This window comes from Balaenoptera physalus, assembly GCF_965194825.1.
Source record: "Balaenoptera physalus genome assembly, chromosome: 15".
Lineage (NCBI taxonomy): Eukaryota > Metazoa > Chordata > Mammalia > Artiodactyla > Balaenopteridae > Balaenoptera > Balaenoptera physalus.
The window spans coordinates 77,985,819-78,009,319 of NC_138894.1; the positions used below are offsets into that span (position 1 = coordinate 77,985,819).

General features: G+C 36.7%; 1 protein-coding gene across 2 annotated transcripts in view; it reads left to right on the forward strand.

Moving 5' to 3' along the window:
* Nucleotides 1-23,501, forward strand: part of ASXL2 (ASXL transcriptional regulator 2) — a 131,443-nt gene that overhangs the window by 64,501 nt on the left and 43,441 nt on the right. For both annotated transcript variants that reach the window (XM_082427535.1, XM_082427536.1), the window contains 2 exons: nt 13,947-14,055; nt 17,415-17,565. In XM_082427535.1, the coding sequence (XP_082283661.1) occupies nt 13,947-14,055; nt 17,415-17,565 (260 nt within the window). The remainder of the gene's footprint in view (nt 1-13,946; nt 14,056-17,414; nt 17,566-23,501) is intronic.

Below are 23,501 nucleotides of genomic sequence, written 5' to 3' on the forward strand. Positions count from 1 at the left end.
GTTTAGTCAAGCATCTGTTTGGGGAACTAGATAATTCTGCATTTCTTTTAACCTTGAAAGTCTGAGTCCATTATTTAATCCTACTGAAATTCAGGGGATTGAACTTCGAAGGACAGAGTGTATAATAGTTGAGTCAGGGATAGGGAAGCCGATTATGTCTTAGTTTTGACAAGGCTATTCTGTAGGAAGGAGTACAGAAAAATGAACAAGAGATTGGGATTAAAGTCAAAATAAGGCAGGGTTATCTATTGCAACGTGTTGTATGTCTAGGATTAAATAAATTAGACTGACCTGACGATGTCGCTTAAAGCTCTTTATCAAAGGCTTGAACTGGGGATAATAAATGTTGGAAGACATTGGTGAATTTTGAGGATGGATTGTAAAAGTTTTTTATATTAAATTTCTTTAGCTTGGTTGCAGCGGGGGAGATGCCAATGAGGAGAAGAGAGACCAAAAATCTGAAAAAGACTTCAGGGTTTCATGAAGAGTCTTAAAGTACTTGAAGGGCTGTCATATGGATTAGTGAAGAAATAATGTTAAATTTGTTTCCCCCACTTACAAAGATAGTTTATTACAAGGTCATTTTAGCAAATTCAGACAGTAGAGAAAATCACAGAGAGGAAAGAAAAGATCCTCCTAAATTTTTCCACCATGATAACCACTGATTTACATCATAAAATCAGGGCTAAAAAATGGAGTTAGAGGAAGATGTTAGAGGCTTAACTGTTAAGAATTAACTCTTAAGATGTTAAGAGTTAGAGGCTTAACTTAAGGAAGAATTTATGAATATTTGGAAATGCTTGAGGACATAGTGATTCTCCACCACATTATATGCTTGTGCAAAAGACTAGATGATTAACCTGTTTATGACGTTTTAGGAGGGGATATATAAGCATCTGTAGGTAAATGGACTAGATGACCTATGAAGCTCCTTGTCAACCTGTGGATTTTATCTGATTCTTGTCTGTAGGTATTTGCACCTGAGAGATGGTTATGTAAAGTGAGAGTAAGATAAAGAATGATCAAAAGTTGTAGGATTTTATTCGACCCAGTAATTCCACTTCTGGGTATATACACAAAAGAATAAAAAGCAAGGACTTGAATAGATAATTTTACACCGGTGTTCATAGCAGCATTATTCACAGTAGGCAAAAGATGGAAGCAACCCAAATGTTTATTGACAGATGAATGGATAAACAAAGTGTGGCATATACATTCAACGGAATATTTTTCAGCCTTAAAAAAGAAGGAAATTCTAACATATTCTACAACATGCATGAACTTCAGGACATTATACTAAGTGAAATAAACCAGACACAAGAGGACAAATATTGTATGATTTCACTTACATGAGAGACCTCAAGTATAAGTCATATTTATAGAGACAGAAAGTAGAGGGTGGTTGCCAGGGGCTGGTGTAGGGGGGAAATGGGGAGTTGTTTAGTGGGTGTAGATTTTCAGTTTTGCAAGTTGAGAAGAGATCTGGTGCTTGGTTGTGTAACAGTGTGAATGTACTTAAGTGGAAGTGAACTGTACACTTACAAGTGGTTGAGATGGTAAATTTTATGTTATCTATATTTTCCCAAAATAAAGTTGTAGGATTTTGTTGTAATTTGAGTAGGGTACATTTTTATCTAATGTGGGAGAAACAACCACTGTATTTTATTAGTAGGAAATAATAAGACATTTGCCTAAGGTAGAGGGGATGAGCAGAGGTACTTCTTTAAATTTTTGTAGAAGGTAGTAAATGTTTATCTTGCCCTGTTAAATTTAAAATCTAAGCAGTGATAGAAGATTGTAGAAGAGTGTGAGTGTGAATTTTTTTAAATTTCTGCCTACAATGTGATGATACAGAATTGGTGTAACAAGTGAGTAAATTCTTCAAGAGTGCCAGACGGACCTTTAGAATTAGGAGAGCTATAGACAAGATAAAGAAAGGTAAAGATTTTTACTGAGAGTTGATGGGCCTTGTATGTTTATGAACCCTTTTGCAGACTTCACTTACAGTTTTATTTGTATCCTCAAGCTCCAGAAAGAAACTAAAAATGAAAGAAAACAATAGTGAAAATGTCCAGACTTTCTTTCAGTGGAGAAATTGGCGTGTTTAGTTATGGGAAAGGTTATCAGTTAATTTTTAGAAGAGATCTTTAGTAAGTTCTAAACCTAAGTTTCTGATTTTGTTCAGTTCCTGAATTGATAGCAAATTTGCAATTGTGGCTAAAATTTTTACATTACTGAACATTTAAAATCTGTACCAACTTGCCTCATCTTTCTGGTGAGAGGGAAATGTTAATTAATCATAAATGATAATATAGTGTGTGTGTGCACATGCGCGCACGCACACACTAGGAAATAAAGAGTCATATCATTTGGCTGCACTCAGTCCCAGTTCATTTATTTTTACATTAAAATGTAAGAATGTGTGCTTATGGAAACTTCCACTTTTTTTTTTTTTATATCACCAGCACTTACCCCCATGCAGTTACACAGTAGCTATTCTGTAAATGTTCAATGAATGAGAAACCAAGTTCGCTTCTTTTCCACATCATCTTTTTTTAAAAACTTTATTGAGGTGTAGCGTACATACCATAAAGTTCACCTATCTTAACTGTACAGTTCAGTGATTTTTAGCAAATTTACTGAGTTGTGCAACTATCACTGTAATCCCCAGTAAGATTTTTCATACGTGTATACAGTTAATACTAGTTCCCACTGCCAGCCTCTAATCTACTTTCTGTCTCTGTAGATTTCCCATTTCTGGGCATCTCATATAAATGGAGTCATATAATATGTGGTCTTTTGAGGTTAATCCATGTTGTAGCACCTACTAGCACTTCGTACTTTTTCATTGGTCCATATTGTTTTTATAGACTTCTTGTATATATTGCATATTTTTAGCTTTTTATTTATTTATTTGGGTTATTAATTTTAGACTTAAAAGTTGCAAAAGCAGTACAAAGAATTTTTATATAACTTTACCTAGATTCCACAAATGTTAACATTTTATATACTTTATCTATCTAGTTTGTGTTTCTGAAATGTCTGAGAATTGTAGACATGCTGCCCCATTCACATTTAAACACTTGAGTATACTTTCTAAAGGCAAGTATATTCTTTGACATAACCACAGTGTAACTATCAAAATCAGGATATTAATATAATATTACTTTCTAATCAACAGGCTTTATTTAAATTTGATAATTCTTCCACTGATACCCCAATCCAGGATCACACATTGCATTTACATTTAGTTTTCATGTATCTTTACAGTCTCCTTTAATGTGGGAACATTCTTTTAGTCTTTGTCTTTCATGAGCTTGACATTTTTGAAGAGTTCAGACCAGCTATTTTGTAGACTGTCCTTCAGTTTGGATATATCTGATGTTTACTCATGATTAGATTCAGGTTGTACATTTTTGGCAGGAAATGCCACAGAAATGATATGTCATTTTCACTACATCATATCAAAAAGTGTGTGATTTCAGTTTATCCCATTATTGGTGTTGATTACTCCTATCCCTTATTTTATGTGATGTCTGCCAAGGTTCTCCACTATAAAGATACAATTTTTCCTCCTTTGTAATTAACATCTTGTGTGTGGAGGGAGATACTTTGAGACTGTGTAAATATCTTGTTTCTCATTGTATCTTTGCCCACTGGTTTTAGCATCTCATTGTTAGTTATCTGTTGCTGCTTAACAACATTATCATAGATTTAGGAGCTTAAAACAACACGCATTTATTATCTCAGTTTCTGTGTGTCAGCAGTCTGGGCGCATGGCTTTACCGGGTTCTCTGCAAGGCTGCAGCCAAGGTGTTGGTTCTTATCTGAAGGCTTAATTGGAGAAGGAACCACTTCTAAGCTAGGTGGTTGTTGGCAGGATTCAGATCCTTGGGGTTTATCGAAATGAGGTGATTCAGTTCCTAGCTGGCTGTTGGCTAGAGGCTACCATGGGTTCTTTGCCACTTGGGCCTCCCCAACCTGTATGCTTCCTTAAAGCCAGCAAGGGAGAGTCAGAGTCACTTTGCAAGGATACTGCAGTCTTTCTCGTAATGTAGTCACTGTTCTGCCCGCTCTGCTGTATTCTGTATTGGTTAGAAGCAAGTCACAGGTTTCACCTACATCAAGGGGAGGGGATTACACAGGATATACCAGGAAGTGATGATAATTGGTGGTCATTTTAGAGTATGTCCACCACAACTTCCACTGATAATACTTGCCTGCAGTGTGGTGGCCACATGCGGTGATTTTCTAATTCCATCATTTCTTTGTTAGTTGGAATTACACTGCAAAGAATTCTCCCCCATTCATTGATTTGTTCATTTATTTATATGAGTATGAACTCATAGATTCTTCTCTTATTTTGTGGGTTATGATTTTCTATATTCATTTATTTTATTGCTTAAGTAGAAAGTAACAGTTTAATCCCTACACAAAGAAGTCTTTAGCATGGGTGCCTAAACAGATTTGTAGTATAATGAATCATTTATCAAACATACTTTAGATTAAAGGTAAATTTTAACATGTAAGCTATTCTGTAATAGGTTTGCAAAGCCTTTGTAATTCTATTTGAAAATATACTTTGATGTAACAAACTTTTTGCGTTATTATCAAAATGTCATGATTGCTTTTATATTGATATTCTTCAAGGGAATAGCTGATTTTCCCCCTAAAGATCATTACCCTATAATTGAAATGATTAAAAGTTTTGGTGATGCAATCTAAACATACTTATTCTAAAACCACTGAATCCTCCTAGCTCCTTCATCTTTGGCTTGTCTCTTGATCTTTAAATGTTACATATAGGTATCCCTATTCTTAGCATTTGTGGGCATCTGTGACTGACTCTCTTTTTGAGTGTGTCTCTTCTTGTACAATACTTGATCAACAAATACCTTGCTATTCCTTGTGTCTTTTCTCTTTGGAAGTCTTGCACTTCAGTCTATATATAGTCTCCCTGCCCCCTTACCTGCTGTTCTAGTTTTTGTTTTGTTTTAAATAGCATGCCCTGTGAAAAGGAAGTGATTTTGAAAAAGAGCCTTACTCTGTTTCAGAAGTTATATTGTTTTAATAACTTATTCATATATTTTGGACTGTTTAATATTTTTGTAAAAATGATTCCTGATGACCAAAAAAAGGTCAATCAGTAATGAAAAAAATGTACACTAGAAAAATATCCTGAAATTCACTAGCCAGGAATAACCATTGTTTATTGCATTTAATTGAAGAAACTAAGAAAATTGCTAATTTTTTCACTGAAGATTATAAATATACTTCATTTAGGATATTAATTCCTAAATAATCTCTGAAGTTGAGGGAGAAGAAAATAGAAAAATTCTGAAGGTGTGTTGTCATTTTTAAAATGAAAGTTGAAAAAAATAGAAAGCATTTGCGTTTCTCTTATATCACTATAATTGCAGCTGTTTACTTTTTTTTCTCTAAACATTTGTCCATTCCTGAATTTTTTTATTTCTTTGTTGGCTAGATTTAAGTTTGTGGGTGGTCTTTTCCCTGAGTTCTCATGGGCTTGATATCTTTCTGTTGCTTCTTTGTTTGAATGACATCTTGGCTGGATATAAATTTTTTACTGTCCGGTATTGAGTATTGCTAAGAAAGCAGATGTTCCTTGCATTATACAGGGCTTATTAGTCAGTTTTTCCTGCATAACAGTCTTTAATTTCAGTGGTTTATAACAACGAATAGTTCCTTTTCTTCTTCATGTCTTTAGAGGAGCGGGGACTCAGTTATTGTTGCCTTGGCTTGGCTCTAGGCTGTGGGTTCTCTGTTCTCCTGGAATCAGTGGCCTGCTCTTGTGGCAGTCCAGGAGTAAGTCAGACTATGCAAGCACATGTTAGCCGCTGTTTCTGTCATTTCTGTTATCATTTCACTGATCAAGTCTTACAGCCAAGCCCAACATCAGTGGGGCAGGGAAATAAATATATTTTCTTTACTGTAAGGTGGCATGATAGAGGGAGTGAATGATGAATTAAAAACAGTAATTCATTCTGCCACTTTTCTTTTCATGCCTAGATCTCAGCTTGATTCTTTCTTAGTCCTTGAAGTTTAAGATTTAGAAAAAAGTTAAGAAATATTTCTGAGTATCTTGGGTACTTGAGTTCGTCTGTACAGGTTTAGTAGTACTTTGCCTCTTCTTACATCATTCAGTATACACTGTGGATTCATAAACATAATATTTTCTCATTGGTAGGAGAGAGTTGTCACCTTTGAATATCCTACACTTTTCTTCTGCATCCTTTTCATACCTCTGTCAATATGAATGCTTTTGACCTAGATGCTTTGTCAGTTAAGGTATTTTCAGTTGTAAATAACAGGAAATGCGATGTAAACTGGCTTAAACATCAAAGGAAATTAATTGTGTGATGTAAGTGAAAAAAACCTGGCAAAACTTGATCCAGGTGCTCTGGCAATTTGATCAGTATCTCAGCTCTGCTTCCTTCATTTTTGTTCCATTTTCATCAGGCTCATCCATCATAGTTGCAGAATTATTGTTTATAGGTCCTGGAGCCTATATGCTTTCGGGTTTGAATATAGAAGAGAAGAGAGAATCTGCTTCCCAGAGCTTCAGCGAAATCACATGCTGTTGAATCTGGCTGGCCCACAATGGAGTCACATGTTAAATTAAAACTTTTTCATTACAATATATGTAGTTATAAATGATATGTATTTACGAAAAGTATTGGATGCTATACAACATTGGCATGGCTTCCTTAAACAGGGTACATTAAGGCTGAAATCTGAAGAGTGAATTAATTGGAGCTTGCTAGGAGAAAAGGTGAGGGTTATCATTACAAGCAGAAGCATTAATTAGTACAAAGGCCAAGAAGTCAGGAGAATTGTAAGTTACAAAATGGAAAGAAGGCTAGAGTAGGCCAGAGCGGAGAGGGTGGGGGGGATCAGGTCACTTTGATAATTCTGGACTTTATTCTAAGAACATTGTGATATCATGGATGAATTTTAAGCTGGGCAGAGGTGGCACGATCATACTTGTTTTTATTTACTTATTATTATTATTTTTTCTTTTGGTTGTGTTGGTTGCTGTGCGCGGGCTTTCTCTAGCTGCGGCGAGTGGGGGCTACTCTTTGTTGCCGTGCGCGGGCTTCTCATTGCAGTGGCTTCTCTTGTTGTGGAGCACGGGCTCTAGGTGCGTGGGCTCAGTAGTTGTGGCATGTGGGCTCTAGGGCGCGTGGGCTTCAGTAGTTGTGGCACGTGGGCCCTAGAGTGCGCAGGCCTGGGCCCTAGAGTGCGCAGGCCTCAGTAGTTGCGGCACATGGGCTCAGTAGTTGTGGCTCACCGGCTTAATTGCTCCGCGGCATGTGGGATCTTACCGGACCAGGGATTGAACCTGTGTCCCCTGCATTGGCAGGCAGATTCTTAACCACTGTGCCACCAGGGAAGTGTCCCATACTTGTTTTTAAAAGGTCACTCTGGCTTCAGAGTGGAGAATTGATGGGGGTGAGTGAAGTTACTGTCACTTGAGATAGGTAGGGAACACTGGAACGTTATGAAACTGGAATGGGGGAGCAAGTCATTAAGGTAACTACCACAGTTACTGAGTCACTTCTCTGTGACATACACTTTATATATGAATTGAGATTCTGCACAAATTACAGATTAGATGGTATTTCCTCAGTTTCACAGATGAGAAAATTAAGGGTGTTTACAGTGACTTGCCCATGGCCACACTCAGATATGAATTCACATTGGTATGAATACATAAATCTGGCTCTTTTGGCCACACAGTGATGTCTCTTTTCATGAGTTGCTACGTTTGTTTCCTCTGAGCAGTGTGATTATAGGCCTCAGGTCTTTCAGCCCTGCTGGCTACTGCTAAGGAACCACTTTTACTGCGGAGAGAATTAAATAAGGCTGTTGACAGCATGACTGAAGTTACTTTTGTTCTTGGGCCTTGTGTATGTTTCCTTCGTGGGGTAGATCAGCATAAAATTACAGCACTGCACTTGTTCCTTTCCTTGAGAGCCACCCCCAACCCCTGCTCCAACGCCAGTCTCCTGAGCATGGACAAAAAAATTAAAAGCTAAATTATCTCATGATAGTTATGTAATATTTTGAGGTGTTCTTGCTTCAGCTGCTTCAGGTGTCAGGACTTAACCCCATATTATATTTACTTGACTTTACGTCAGTATGATCTCCTTAGTACCAGTGTTTTATCACTTATGAAGGTGATGCCTGTTCCTTCAAGTTATTCAGTTATTTTTATTTAATTATATCATTCTGGAGTTACTTCCCTTGAAGGTATATTCCTGCCATCATGGGCAGTGTAGCCTATTTTACTTCTCTGCCATTGCTTCATTATTCATAAAAATAAACACTGCAAGGATTCTCTGGTTTTTTTGTTTTTTTTTTTATATAAGTATATTCTTTTAATTAATTTATTTATTTTTTTATATTTATTTTTGGCTGTGTTGGGTCTTTGTTTCTGTGCGAGGGCTTTCTCTAGTTGCAGAAAGCAGGGGCCACTCTTCATCGCGGTGCGCGGGCCTCTCACTATCGCGGCCTCTCTTGTTGCGGAGCACAGGCTCCAGACGCACAGGCTCAGTAGTTGTGGCTCACGGGCCTAGTTGCTCCACGGCATGTGGGATCTTCCCAGACCAGGGCTCGAACCCGTGTCCCCTGCATTAGCAGGCAGATTCTCAACCACTGCGCCACCAGGGAAGCCCGATTCTCTGGATTTTTATGTTTTCTTGAAATCAAATCTATATTATTGTTTTAAACAGTATAGTGTTCTGTGTATCTTGTGGGTTTTTCGAAACTTTATTTCCTTCAAAGGAAAATTACACCAGCTTTGCAAGGAAAATATGATGGTGTCTGTATCTCTGTTAGCACATCTTTTCACCAGATGTACATGTGTGCCATTTGCTTTCATTTTTATGGGTTTTACTGTAAGGAGTTAATTTTTGTTTTGGTTTGGTTGAGTTGGGATTTTCTTGTTTGTTTTTTTGGCTTTTTGTTTGTTTGGTTTTGTTTTTGGTTCTAGGTACTAAGCCCTAGAAGAGGTTGTTTCTTTCTCTCTGACCTAAAGTACTTTATATATACAAGCCTGTGTTCTCGATTCTATAATTCCAAAATCCAAAATGCTTGAAAAAGTTTTTTAGTCTTTTGGTACCAAACCTCATTTGTCAACAACACCTTCTCTTGAAACTGACATGAAACTATATGTAGTCTTTGTTTTTCCCACTTAGTGTGAATATTCATGTGTTTCACTGCGTTTGGTTATGGGATTGCTGCCCCTAATCTCTCTGGTGATATTACATAGTATATGGCATATCATGTTGCCTTTCTAAAATCCAAACAGATTTTTATGTCTGAAACATTTGGCCTTAAGTGTTTGGGGTCAGGGATTGTGGACTTAGGTCTGTATTGGTAGCACTGGTTACAGGTGCTTGTGGCAGTTTATTCCCTTGTCTGTCTTTCCCATTAGACTTTGAACTAAGAAAGCTTTCCTCTTTGGCCCCACAGACTCTAGTTTATTGTGTACTTAGTAAACAGTACTAAACACACTTGGTACTTAATATTGAAATTGAATACCAAAAATTGGGGCAAAGCTTTACCCAGATAGGTTATTGAACTACAGATTATAGCATGTTTTCTTTTCACTTGATTATATGTTCTTTTTAAACAGTCTCTTTCCTGTTCTGCTTCTCTTTTCTTTCTTCTTACTGGAATCTTGGCTTCACCACTGACTAATCACTGTGTGATCTTGACCAGCTTACTTAACACCTCAATACATTCGTTTGTTCATTTGTAAAAATGGTGTCATAATTTTGCTTACCTCAAAGGATTGTTGTGAGGGCTAACCAGAATGCTTCCTGGAATTTAGCACTCCTTTTGCTGTTAATGTTGCTGTTATTGATTCATATCCTGTTGGTTACCTTACTAACATATGGTGAACCATCCTCTTATTGACTTTGAGGTCATTTTTAGTGTTTTGACGCTTTTAACAATGCTGGAGTTAATCCTTCCATAGATGTCCATAAGTCTTTGTGGCCTTATTTTTGTAAGATAGATTGAAGTGAGATTGTTGCATCAGTGGCCCCTAATATTTTTAATTTTAGTGGGTATTTGCATGTTACTTTCTTAAGGCAGAATTGAGAAATGGGGGGGGGTAGGGTAGCAGTTTTCAGTCCCACCAACAGTCTATATAAGAGTGCTCATTTTCCCATAACCTTACCAGCAATGGATTTTATCAATTCATTTTAAAAAAGTAATTATATACTCACGGGAAATTATAAAAATAGTCCCATGGATACCTCACCCCACTTCCTCCAGTGGTAATGTCTTATATAACTACAGTACAATATCAAAACCAGGAAACTGACCTGAGTACAGAACTGCTAACAAAGACCTGAATATATTTGATTTTTCCGAGTCTGACCAATGGTGTCTCGGTTTCATTTGTTTTCCTTTAACCACTGTAAAGTTTGGGCAGCTTTTCATGTATTCTGTTGGCCATTTATATTGCATTTTCATATCCTTTATCCATTTTTTCTAATTGGTTGTTTGTATTTTCCTAGAAAGCTCTTTTAGGTATGCTTGGTATAGTTTTGTTGATGATTTTTTTTCCTGTACAGAAATTTTTATTTTTATTTAGTTATTAAGGTTTTCTTTTGTGGTTTGAGGGTTTTTCTCTCTTATGTAGAAAGGTTGCTCTATCCTGTAGGTTACACTGTTTTCCTTCTACTTTTTATATTTTGGCCTTTAATGCATTTGGAATATGTTTTTATATAAGCTGTGAGAATTAAATAATTATTTAATTATTAAATAAACTATTTTATTTAGGACTCTCTCGGTTGCCTGTGACTTAAAACCTCAACAAAATTCCAAAGGTGGGACTGTTTTAAGGCAAGGCTGGATACAGTGGCATAACTAATATTGCTAAAAAAAATGTTGCTGTTTTCCTCTTTTCTCAACTCTGCCTTTTTGGGTGTTGAATTTTCCTCTATAATCCTTACCTAGCCCTTCCTTTCTCTGTCCTTTGTGTTGTTCCACCCAAATTCCAGATACTCCCCTCATGGTCGTATGACTGAAAGTATTATTTTCTCATACTGCTCAGGGGAAGAGAAAGATTCTCACCACAGGTGACCATGTCATAACTCAGTCTTCTTCTTGCTACACAGAAATAGTACCTTTTACATTTATTGTGATCTGTTTCTATATTTTCTATTTTGTTCCACCAGCAGTCTGTAAGAGTGGACATTTGCCTATTTATCCTGTCCCAGAAACACATTGCTTCAATAAAACTCTAATTCAATTATTATTATTCAATAATTATTCAATTCAGTAATTCATTATTCACTAATATTCTAATAATGTTCTTAGAGTACATTTTAATATCTTCTTAAGCAAGTCTCTCATCATTTATTTCCCAGAAATTTCTTGGCAATTTTTATATGTTTATTTGATACAAACTTGGGGGTTTTGACTAGAATTGCATTATGTGTTTTTTTTTTTTTTAAGATCTCTTTTTCTTTGTTTTTTTAAAATTAATTAATTATTTATTTATTTATTTTTGGCCGTGTTGGGTCTTCGTTTCTGTGTGAGGGCTTTCTCTAGTTGCAGCAAGTGGGGGCCACTCTTCATTGCGGTGCGTGGGCCTCTCACTATCGTGGACTCTCTTGTTGCGGAGCATAGGCTCCAGACGCGCAGGCGCAGTAGTTGTGGCTCACGGGCCTAGTTGCTCCGCGGCATGTGGGATCTTCCCAGACCAGGGCTCGAACCCATGTCCCCTGCATTAGCAGGCACATTCTCAACCACTGCGCCACCAGGGAAGCCCCCATTATGTGTATTTTTAACATGGAAATATCTAAATTAGATAAACATAACTGAAAATCAGCCTGGAGATGCTCAGTGTTTTTCTTTTTCTTTTTAATTAATTAATTAATTTTTATTTTTGCCTGTGTTGGGTCTTCGTTGCTGTGTGTGGGCTCTCTCTAGTTGTGGTGAGAGGGGCGTACTCTTTGTTGTGGGGCGCAGGCTTCTCATTGTGGTGGCTTTTGTTGTTGCAGAGCACGGGCTCTAGGCAAGCAGGCTTCAGTAGTTGTGGCTTGCGGGCTCTAGAGTGCAGGCTCAGTAGTTGTGGCACACGGGCTTAGTTGCTCCGTGACATGTGGGATCTTCCTGGACCAGGGCTCAAACCCGTGTCCCCTGCATTGGCAGGCAGATTCTTAACCACTGCGCCACCAGGGAAGTCCCTCTTTTTTTAAAAAAAAAATATTTTATTTATTTACTTATTTGATTGGCCCGGGTCTTAGTTGCGTCAGGCAAGCTCCTTAGTTGCAGCTCATGGGCTCCTTAGTTGTGTCATGCAAACTCTTAGTTACGGCATGCATGTGGGATCTAGTTCCCTGACCAGGGGTCAAACCCAGGCCCCCTGCACTGGGAGCACGGAGTCTTAACCACTGTGCCACCAGGGAAGTCTCTTCATCATCTCCTCATCATTTTCTTTAACAAAAGGTTTTCCTTTATTTTCTTTGTTGTCCTCCATCTTTTCAGTTTATTTTATTTTATTTTATTTTATTTATTTATTTACTTATTTATTTATTTATGGCTACGTTGGGTCTTCGTTGCTATTAGCAGGCTTTTTCTAGCTGCAGCGAGTGTGGAGCACGGGCTCTAGGTGCGTGGGCTTCAGTAGTTGTGGCACTCAGTAGTTGTGGCACGCAGGCTCAGTAGTTGTGGCTCGCGGGCTCTAGAGTGCAGGCTCAGTAGTTGTGGTGCACGGGCTTAGTTGCTTCGCGGCATGTGGGATCTTCCCGGACCAGGGCTCGAACCAGTGTCCCCTGCATTGGCAGGCGGATTCTTAACCACTGCGCCACCAGGGAAGTCCCCATCTTTTCAGTTTTTGACCCTCAGCACCTTCACAGTACCAAAAGACAGTGGTCCTGCTCTCTCCCACAGAGAACTCTTATCTTTAGATACCCAAGATATCTAGCAGCCTCTTCCAGTGGGCTTCTTTGGGTTGTTGAGTAGTACCAGCATAGAACTGAGAAGGGAGATATGGAAATGTGCAAATAAGTTGCCTTATCCCTCAGATATTGTGAGTTGGTTTTTTTTTGAAATTTAAGGATGCCACATATCTCCATTTATATTACTATAGGAAAATGAAGTTGATTACAATTAGAAAGGAAAATGATATATGTATATTTTCTACAGATAATTTATTATATACCTAAAACTCTAGAAAATATGATAAATGTATATTAGAATTAGTAAACTTTTAACCAGGTTTCTACATAGAAGATGAATATTCCAAAGCCTGCTTTATGTCTTTTTAAGTGATCTCATGATAGGTCTAAATACAAGAGACTATCGTAATATAGATAACTGTGGAATCATTATATTTTACACCTGACACTAATACAATGTTATATGTCAATTATATCTCAATTTAAAAAAAGAGAGCATGGAAATGTGTTCGTTCCATAACTCAGATTCAGTCTGGTGCAGCAGTATGCGGGGAGATTAATATTGTTTGTTTCTGTGTGTGTTTTCTTTTTCTTCCCTGTTTTACTTCTGGACATTTAAGTCTTGTGCTAAATGAAATAGATGAAAAAATTTTTTTTCAGCTTTATTGAGGTGTATTAAATAAAATTGTAAGTGAAATAGAATCTTTAGAGAATATATTTGTGATACTTCTGTGAGAGAAATTTGTCTTGACTGCAATGTTAGATGCTGAATTGGGATTAAGAAAATTATAGAATTATTTTTTCTTTAGATATCTGGGAAGGAGTTTTACATCCATTTTCTCCATGGAAGCCTTTCTAGATTTATAGACTTTTTATAGTTTATAAAATGTGTTTATGTCAAATGAGTGTTGATTTGTTAATTTTATCTTTAATTCAGTGTTACATAGGATATTCAGAGACATAAACTAATCATTGTGTTCTCTCTCTTTTTTTTTTTGTCAGTGGGACTTCCCCTCTTGCATGCCTGAATGCAATGCTGCACACAAACTCCCGAGGTGAAGAGGGCATCTTCTACAAGGTTCCAGGTAGAATGGGAGTGTATACTTTGAAGGTAAATATATTTGTTAGGGAGTCATTTTAAAAGTGAAAACAGGAAGTAACTACATGTAGTAAATAATACTTGCATCATAGAGACAGAATTCTGTTCTTGAAAAGCTTACTTTCAGGAAGAGGTAAAATTTTCAATCCCGTATCCAATACATTTTTTTTTTTTTAATTAATCTGTAACCATCTGTAGGTATATTGGAGAAGTAACTTCATTTTTCATTCTTTGCCATAGTATTATTTTGAAAGGATAAAATGAAAATGACTTCCAGTGACTTTTAAAGGGCGTCACATATTTAAATAATAATGAGTATTACTGTGGAGCATACAGCCTTGATGCTTTATATTACTTTCTGATTTAATTCTCCATTACAATTCAAAGTTGTGGTTATAATTCCTTTATTATGATAGAGAAAGCCGAAGTTCAAAAGATTGTATTTTCTTGCTCAGTGTTGGCCAGATAGTATCAGAACCAGAATATGAATCCATATCTGACTGAATTCCCATGTTCTTTTACCGTAACAGGCTTGCTAAGTTCTAATTTCTGCACTAAAAAGGGACCTTGACTTATCAGTGTCCTTTCAGTTACAAACAGAAAAACCAACTCAAATGAGCTTGAGTGAAACAGAGAATTTATTAGTTCACGTAACTGAAAATTCTAGGGAAACTCAGCCTGAATTTAGGAGCTCAAATGATTGTCATCAGGGATGGGTCCCTCCGCTTTCTTTTGGCTTCATTCTCAGGCAGGCCTTCTCCTCATCGTACATGACTTCACTCCCAACCCCCACTCTGCAAGCTGTAAGTCTGGAGAGAAGGAGTCTCAGGAACTGAAGCAGGAGCCCTTTAGTTAGTTCTGATGTGGCTTAATTGGTTTGGCTTGGCCCATGTGCCTATACCAGAATGATCACCATTGCCAAACATATGGAGTCTTCTGATTGGCCACTCTTAAGTTCATTATCACCCTTGATGTGAAAGTGTGGTTAAGCCCTCTCAAGCCAGATGAATTGAGGCAAGGGTTGTTTCCCAAAGGAAATTTATCAGCAGAAGGAGAGTTAATGCTTGGCAATCAATGACTATGTCCATGTATATGTGGGACTCTGTCCCCTCTTACCTTTTTAGTTTTGGCTGTAGTCATCACTGTGCTCACTGGTTGTGTGTAGCCCACTAACATTAAAAAGATCTAACTTACCCATAAAACCTCCTTTTAAAACACCTTGTTGAACTTCACAGGGTTACAGGGATCTAGTCCCACATAGAGCTTTCTGTGTTTCTTTTAGGTTTTAGTTGTTCTAGACCTTCTATATTGTTAATAACACTTATTAAATGCCTATTCTATACCTGACACTGTAGAGGCTATAAAGAAGGATAAACTATGGTCCCTGATCTCTTGAAGCTCACATAGTTACTGAAATAATTGCATGCTCACAAAACATACTGTGCTGTGAAGTACTGTGAGAGCATAGAGAAATAAAGATTAACCTTGAATAAAGGGATCTGGAAGTTTTAGTTTGTTTTTCTGTTGTTTTAAAGTTGTAAAATTTGAGTTGAACTTTGGCAGATAAATAATGGAAGGAAGGGCCTTCCAGGACAAGGGAATAGCTTAAGCAAAGGCACAGATAAAAGGATTCAGAATGGATTTGAAAGTAAATTGGAGTGGTTAGACCATAATCTGTGTGTGGTCTAGTGTGGTAAGGAGTCAGGATGGGGTAAATGTTAGGTGAAGACCAAACTTTGGAGGCTTTTGAAAACCTGACTGAGCGGTTAAGAGAGAGAAGGAGGGAGGGTAGGTATGTGTTGAGGAAACGGCAGAGGTTTTTTTGGAGAATAGCGTGATCAGATCATGTTTAGGAAGATAATTCATGTAGGATACACTTAAGAGTAAAGCAAGAAAATTTGTCAAAAGGATGGTTATGATTGTTTGGAAGAGATAATTGGCCTAAACTGTGAGAGTGGTGAAAGAGATGGAGGCAAGGAACATTAGAGAAATAAAACGTAAACTATTTGGAGTGGGTAAAAGAAGGGGTGCAGTGATTCTAAGATTTGCGGCATGAGTTGATCCTGGAGGGATCACAAGTTTAAGAAGACAGTTATATTTGTATTTAAAGTACTTGTTGAACTTACAGATCAAGAGGTCTTGTTTGCAACTAACTCTATAAAAGTTTCCTGTATTTTGAAGGAAAGGATAGAAAAATAAAGGATATGTATTTTAAGAAAGTGTGAAATGGCACTGGAGTATAAACATAAGTGGAAAAAAACAGTTCCTTATTAGATCAGAGGTTACTATCTTGACTATAATGTTGTGAGTACTAGTTATAGGTAGGAGGGTCATGTGTCAGAATTACTTTTTATCTGATTATAAAAACAAATTATGTGGGAAAACAAAAAATATATTGAGAAGAAAAAAGAATCATCCATAGTTTTATAACTCAGAAATAACATTCACTAATGTGTTTATTTATATGTATATATTTTACATACTACATAGATACATAGTAGCTAATATTTATTGAGCTCTTATCATATGCCAGGCCTTGTTCTAAGCATTTTATATTTATTAACTCATTTAATTTCAGAATGATCTTTTAAGGTAGGTACTGTCACCCCATCTTATAGACAGGGAAACTGAGGCATGAGAGTTTAAGACTTTGACCAAGGCTGCATAATTAAGAGAAGATAAAGCCAGAATTCAAACCCCCAAAGTCTTAATTTCCTAGTTCTTGATCTTACAACTACCCTGTTATATCTCTCACATACTGTGGCTGACACAGGTGTCCTTTCCGATTAGCATTCTCACTATCCAGTGCAGAAACCAAAGATTCATGTGTTGTTTTTTTTTTTTTTTTTTAAACCATTCCTTTTGTGTTTGACTCTTGCTACTTACTAACCAATTTTTGGAACCAGTTAGATTCAAATAATGCACTATCACTTGCTATCCAGACTCTTAACTGAATTTACAGTACATAGTGGTACTTACATACACACAAATATATATATATATATTACATGCATGATGGGTGTACATACATTTTAAAAAATTGTTATTATATAGATTTTATCCTGAACATTTCATCATTTACCTGGATTTATATATACCAAGTTTTTTGTCTAATTTAAGCCTCTGTGTTGTGCCTGCATAAGATTGTCATGTATAATTTTATCTTTGAGTATGGATGGAAGCATTAACTAATTTGACCCAAAGAAGAGAGATGACAGGAATTCAGAAATTATTGCTGGTTCTGCTACTGAATCTTATAATACTAAAAATTAATCAGCACAATTAAAAGTCACAACAATGCATATCAGAAATTTAATTCCTATTTGCTGAAATGGTAATGATTAATCCTAATTGGATGCCTACATTTTCAGAAAGATGTGCCGGATGGGGTGAAAGAGCTATCAGAAGGTTCAGAAGAAAGCAGTGATGGTCAGTCAGATTCCCAGAGTTCTGAGAACAGCAGCAGCAGCAGTGATGGTGGCAGCAACAAGGAGGGAAAAAAGAGCAGGTGGAAAAGGAAAGGTAAATCCACCTGATCCCTCGATACAGTACTGAATGCTGTAGGACAAATGCCCTTGTTAATAGTTCCTCTTTTTCTAGACCCCACGTCAGTTAGTCTCTTTCCCTTACCAGTTAGATCAGTACTGTCCCGTGGAATTTCCTGCAGTGATGGAAGTGTTCTGCATCTATGCTGTCCAACTCAACAAAGTAGCCACTAGCTACTTGTGTCTTTTGAGCACTTGAAATATAGCTAGTGTGACAGAGGAACTGAATTTGTAATTTTATTTTAACTAAAATTTAAATAGCTACATGTGGCTAGTGGCCATCACATTGGATAACATGGCTCTGGGTTTTACCTGGGTTTATTTTTAGCTCTTGGCTGCCCGTAGCCTTTTTTAGGATGCTCTTATTTTATTTACCTCTCTAATGCTCTCTTTTAAAATTTGAGGACTTAATTGCTCTAAGAACTCTCTCCTTACTAGGAAAATAATGCTTTTCATTTCTACTAGCAAAGACTAAATTTAGTCTGCTGGTCTTTGCTCTCATCTCCTGCTTGGTTTCTGCTTCATAGCTTACCCAAAAACTTTCTTTAGGGAATAATATCTTTGTTGCCGCAGCTTCCCTGGGATTAATTTTCCAGTTAAGGATACATTTTATTACCTCTTCTAATTATTTGTAGCTTCTTGTCAAGAGTCTTTTTGAAGAGGGGAAATCATTTTTACCCCAATATTGATAAATTTAGCCATACATGGTGGGACAGATTTTAAGCCAGCTCATGCTGGTTCCTTTATAAGGACTGATATAGTGATATTCCAGAGCAATACAGACATCCAAGAGTTTCCCTAGCTTGGATGACCTCTTACGTTTGAGTCATAGGTGAGTTGCCTTTGGATCTAGAAGTTAGAGTGATGCTTGTTGGAATACTTGACTCATTAATTTTAAGTACCTCTAGAACTATTGATTTTGAACTATAACAGAAAAATCATCTGCTTTATTATCATTTCTGTGTTAATGTGTGTGCTACTCCTGGAGAAAATTCAGGTAATTGGTGGCATTATCTGTGCTCTCTCATACAGCTACTACACTTGCAAGTTGCGCAGATTTTGAAACCAGAGGATCCTAGCTTTAAGATCACAACCAGTTAGAGAGCAGCTCAGACATCATGTGTTAGGAACAAATGGAATAAAGGCAAGGCAAGGTTGGGACCTGTGACCAATATTCTTGATATGTGTTTTTTTAAAGTAATCCCTGTCAGTAGTGAAAGGAGATGTGTCCAGGACTTTACGTTTCTCAGAGTCTACTAAAGACCTTTTTTTTTTTTTTGGAAGGATAGAGCCAAAAGTATTAAGGGCTCTGTCTCTCCTCTGCTTCTCCCCAGTTTAAATTTTTCTTTTTAAGTTTGGGAATTGTTGATCTAGGATTAGGAACCAAGCCAAGTCATCAGGCAAGAGAGACAGCTAGATTCATAATTTCTGGATGTGGCTGGAAACAGGGAACTCAATACTAAAGGAGGTCAGACTAGTAAACTGGGAACAAAATCTTGGTTGTGGAGGTCTTTGCTTTTCAGTAGCTCATATGCTGCAGTGGCTGTTTTTTTTCGTTTTTTGTTTTTTTAACATCTTTATTGGAGTATAATTGCTTTACAATGGTGTGTCAGTTTCTGCTTTATAACTGCAGTGGCTGTTTGAAGTAGTGGTTGTTTTGTGGTTGTGAAAGGCTCTCTCTAAGGTAAATGTCTTGTGATACAGGAGGATTTAAAGTAACAATAGAACCCCATTGTCCGTAGCTTAATGGGTAGATTAAAATAGCATAACCTTGCCCCACACTCAGCATAATAATAGAAGATATTAACAGCAAGGTAATAGCAAATTCAAAATTGTGGTCCACATAAATTATTTTTGAACTGCCTCTGATTCATTCTTCTTCTAGAAATTGTCACAATAGTACTTAGCCTCAGTTTACGTAAGATGAGATGTTCAGTAAAGATCTTTTCTGATTGTAGCCTATTAAACTGAGTATAGAATGGCCTTTATGTGGTGTTTGGAAGGTGGAGATGAGAGGTGCACATGATGGCATATGGACATGCTAACTACTCTAGCAGCTCTGATAGTCTTCAGAAATGGATAAATGCTGAGCGAGCAATAATGAAGAATGATTTCGTCTCTCATAGGATGTGCTTCTCTCATTCATGGGTCATGCATATGACATAGGCATAGAAATGTAAAAATTTTAGGTTTATATTATATATTTATGAATGTTTTTGTAGTCCAATGCAAGTTAAAGTGGAAAACTTGTAGTTAGCAGTGATAGTAGCAGCATGCTGCACAACAGTTCTAAGTCAGTTGCAGTTATTAATAAAGGTAAAACAAACTAAATGTGCCTATTCCTTTTTCTTATTTAGGGCTTTTACTCTCAGTCTGACATCACTTTATTTCAAATGCATTGTAAGACAGGAAGAACACTGAGATAGTATCAAAACCCACTTCCTTTTATGTACAAAAATAAAGAGCTCTGACAGCAAAACTGATACTTCTAGTTGGAAATCGATAGAAACTCTCCTGATATAGGTATACCTTTTTAGCCAGATAGGAACAGAGAACAGAACTTTGAAATTCAGTCCAATGTTAACACTAGTTTATTGATTTCTGTGTAAGGTGGAAGAACTTAGAAGTTTGTAGTTCTGGTTCCTAATTTTCAGACAGGAAACATTGTTCAGAGACGAGCTTTTTGGAATTCCAATCCAAGGTAAGATGGAATAATGCCAGAAAAATGATTAAAATCAACTTTTCTGTTGCTTTTTTGTAGGACTGTAGCTAAGTGAAGTCTCTGCCTTTTCCCTAAAATATAAATACTGCAGCATGGAGCAACTACAAAAGCATTATTTTTATCTTATGAAAAAAGTTTTATTAAATTTTGGTCTGCTTTCAAAATGTCAAGAAAAAAATTAAGTAAAATATGCTTTTTCACTTATAAGGTGTTACTAATTCTTTCCAGGAACATGAGCTCATTTTAATTTTTACTGCTTCAGGAATTTGATACATAGTGTGTTTGGAGTTACTTAAAATACCGTAGACCTGTCTGCCCTCTAACAGCATTTATATATGTGTTAAGTTACTGAATAATGATGATTATATATATATAGAAATGTCACCTTTAAAAAGTATACTGGAGAGAAAAACTCCTTTGGGCAAAGTTAATAACTTACATGGTGAAAGACCTTTGGGAGAGATGCTCTCTTCTCTCCTGGGGTGATGAGTGTCTGAGTTGGAGGGTTTAGCTTTGTCATGTATTAAAGACAGTTACACTACTAGGACTTGGATAGTTAGGGTACCCAGAAGCGAGGGAAGGTGTTCAGGTATGGCCTCTTCATCTTTGGTTAGGGGACTGTTTGAATATAATCAGGAACCACAGCCTGCTCAGTTTGGAGTAGACTGTACTTGGTGTGAGGAGAAGGGATTTAGAACTAAAATGGTCTGTTACTTCTGGAAATGAAATTCCTCTAAAGAAAGACTACTGTGAAAATAAAACTCTCCCTTAAGAGAAGGATTGCTGTTTTTGACCATGCACTCTTTCAACTATTAATCCTTCAACTATATAAAGCTCAATTTCAATTTTGATATTACTGCTCCATTATTTCTGTTAGTCTCTCTAATACTTCAGAGGGACCCATTGAATGTCTTCAGGAGAAACTAAAATGCTAAGTCAGAGATTATTTACTAAAGCTTTTAATTCAAATGCATCTAATATGAATAGTCCATTACCCTTTTGACCTTGTTCAATATGATAATCATTTGTTGAAATGGAAAATTCCCAATGCTATATAATATATCTGAAAAATGGTACCTTCTGATCTTATACTCAGGGGATGGTACATATGTATCCAACAGCCTGAAACTACTTCCAGTAAACTGTGTAAAACTGGCTTTAATAAGCCTCAGTTCTAAAATTTGTTTCAAATATTTTTCTGAAAACACTTAAATTTGAGTTTAAAAAGATCTCTCTACTAGGTTGCTGTTTGGTTTTTGTGTGTGACATTTTTGGTTTTTTAAATCAAATAATGAGTGCTTTTGATCAGAACTTGTTAACCTTTTGTTATGTCTATATGTTTATATGAAAGCAAGCATTTTTGTTTCTAATCAGATACTAAATAAGTTCTTAAATGAGTGCTTTTGACTCTGTTGCGCCGTCCACATTGGAGGACTAGTAGTTCAGGATATAATCTTGAGAAGTGTTGTTTAAGCAGTTAGTTTATTTGCAGAACCAAAGAGTTTTAAACTCTTTGTTTTTCAAGATTTTTTGGTTCTTTTGGCTCATCTGATTTCCATGTAAATTTTAGAATCAGCTAGTCAGTTTTCACATGCCCCCGCTCCCATTAACCTGCTAGGATTTTGATCGGGATTGCATTAAAACTGTATGTCAGTCTGGGCTCTGTTGCATGTTTACATTAAGCCTTTCAATCTATGAAAGTGATATTACTGCATTTTCTGCAGTCTTCTTTCATTAATATATAATTTTCTTTGTAGAGGTCTTGTACATCTTTTATTAGATTTATTCTTTGACATTTTTTATTCTATTATAAATGGATTTAAAATTTTTTCATTTCATGATTGCTTATTGCTAATACATAAAAATATATACAAGGACTTCCCTGGCGATCCAGTGGTTAGGACTCCACACTTCCACTGCAGAGGGCATGGGTTCATTTTCTGGTCGGGGAACTAAGATCCCACAGCTGTGTGATGTGGGCAAAAAACAAAAAAAATACATATAGTTAATTTTTATAAATTGATTGTCAATGTCTGTGAAGGGTCTAGGATTCTGTCCTTTTTGTAAGCTAACAAGTTAGCTTTGTATTGGTTCATGCATGTTGACAGAAGATGCAAGACTCCTGGGTCAGAGAAAAAGGACTTTATTACAGCATAGCAAGCAGTATGAACATGGCATATTTGTTGTGTTGGTTCCTCTTTATCTCCAAGTCTTCCATGGTTGATGAGATAATGGGCCCAGGTGCATGCTACTCATGCTGTCGTTTTGTATCTTAGCCAAGGAACACTGAGGTTGAGGAGTTCAATTCCTCCTTCCCTCCCTCCCTCTCTCCCTCCCTCCCTTCCTCCCCTCCGTTTTTATTGAGATACAATTGACATACAACATTGTATAAGTTTAAGGTGTACAGCATAATGATTTGACTCACATATGTCATGAAATGATGACCAGAGTAAGTTTAGTGAACATCCATCATCTCATATATTGAAATAGATACAAAATTAAAGAAATTAAAAAAAAATTTTTTTCCTTGTGATGAGAACTTTTAGGGTGTACTTTCTTAACTTTCATATATAACATACAGTGGTATTAATTGTATTTATCATGTTGTACATTACATCCCTAGTACTTATTTATCTTCTAACTGGAAGTTTGTACCTTCATCAGTCCCCACAACCTCCCCACCTCTGGTAATCACAAATCTGATCATTTTTTCTATGAGTTTGTTTTTGAAGTATAGTTGACCTACAACACCGTGTCAGTTCCTGGTACAAAACATAGTGATTCCATATTTCTATATTTCAGAATGATAACCATGATAAGTCGAGTTGTCCTCTGTCACCACACAAAGATATTACACCATTATTGACTATATTCCCCATAGGGTAGGATACATTACATGCCTGTGGCTCATTTATTTGGTAACAAAGTTTGTACCTCTTAATCTGCCTCACCTGTTTCTTTCTTCCCCTCACCACCATTCTCCCCTCTGGCAACCACCTGTTTGTTCTCCATATCTATGGGTCTGTTTCTGGGTTTGTTTGGGGTTTTTTTTGGCCACAATGCACAGCTTACAGGATCTTAGTTCCCTGACCAGGGATTGAACTTGGGCCATGGCAGTGAAAGTGCCAAGTCCTAACCATTGGACTGCCAAAGAGTTCCCATTCTGTTTCTGTTTAGTTTTGGTTGTTCAT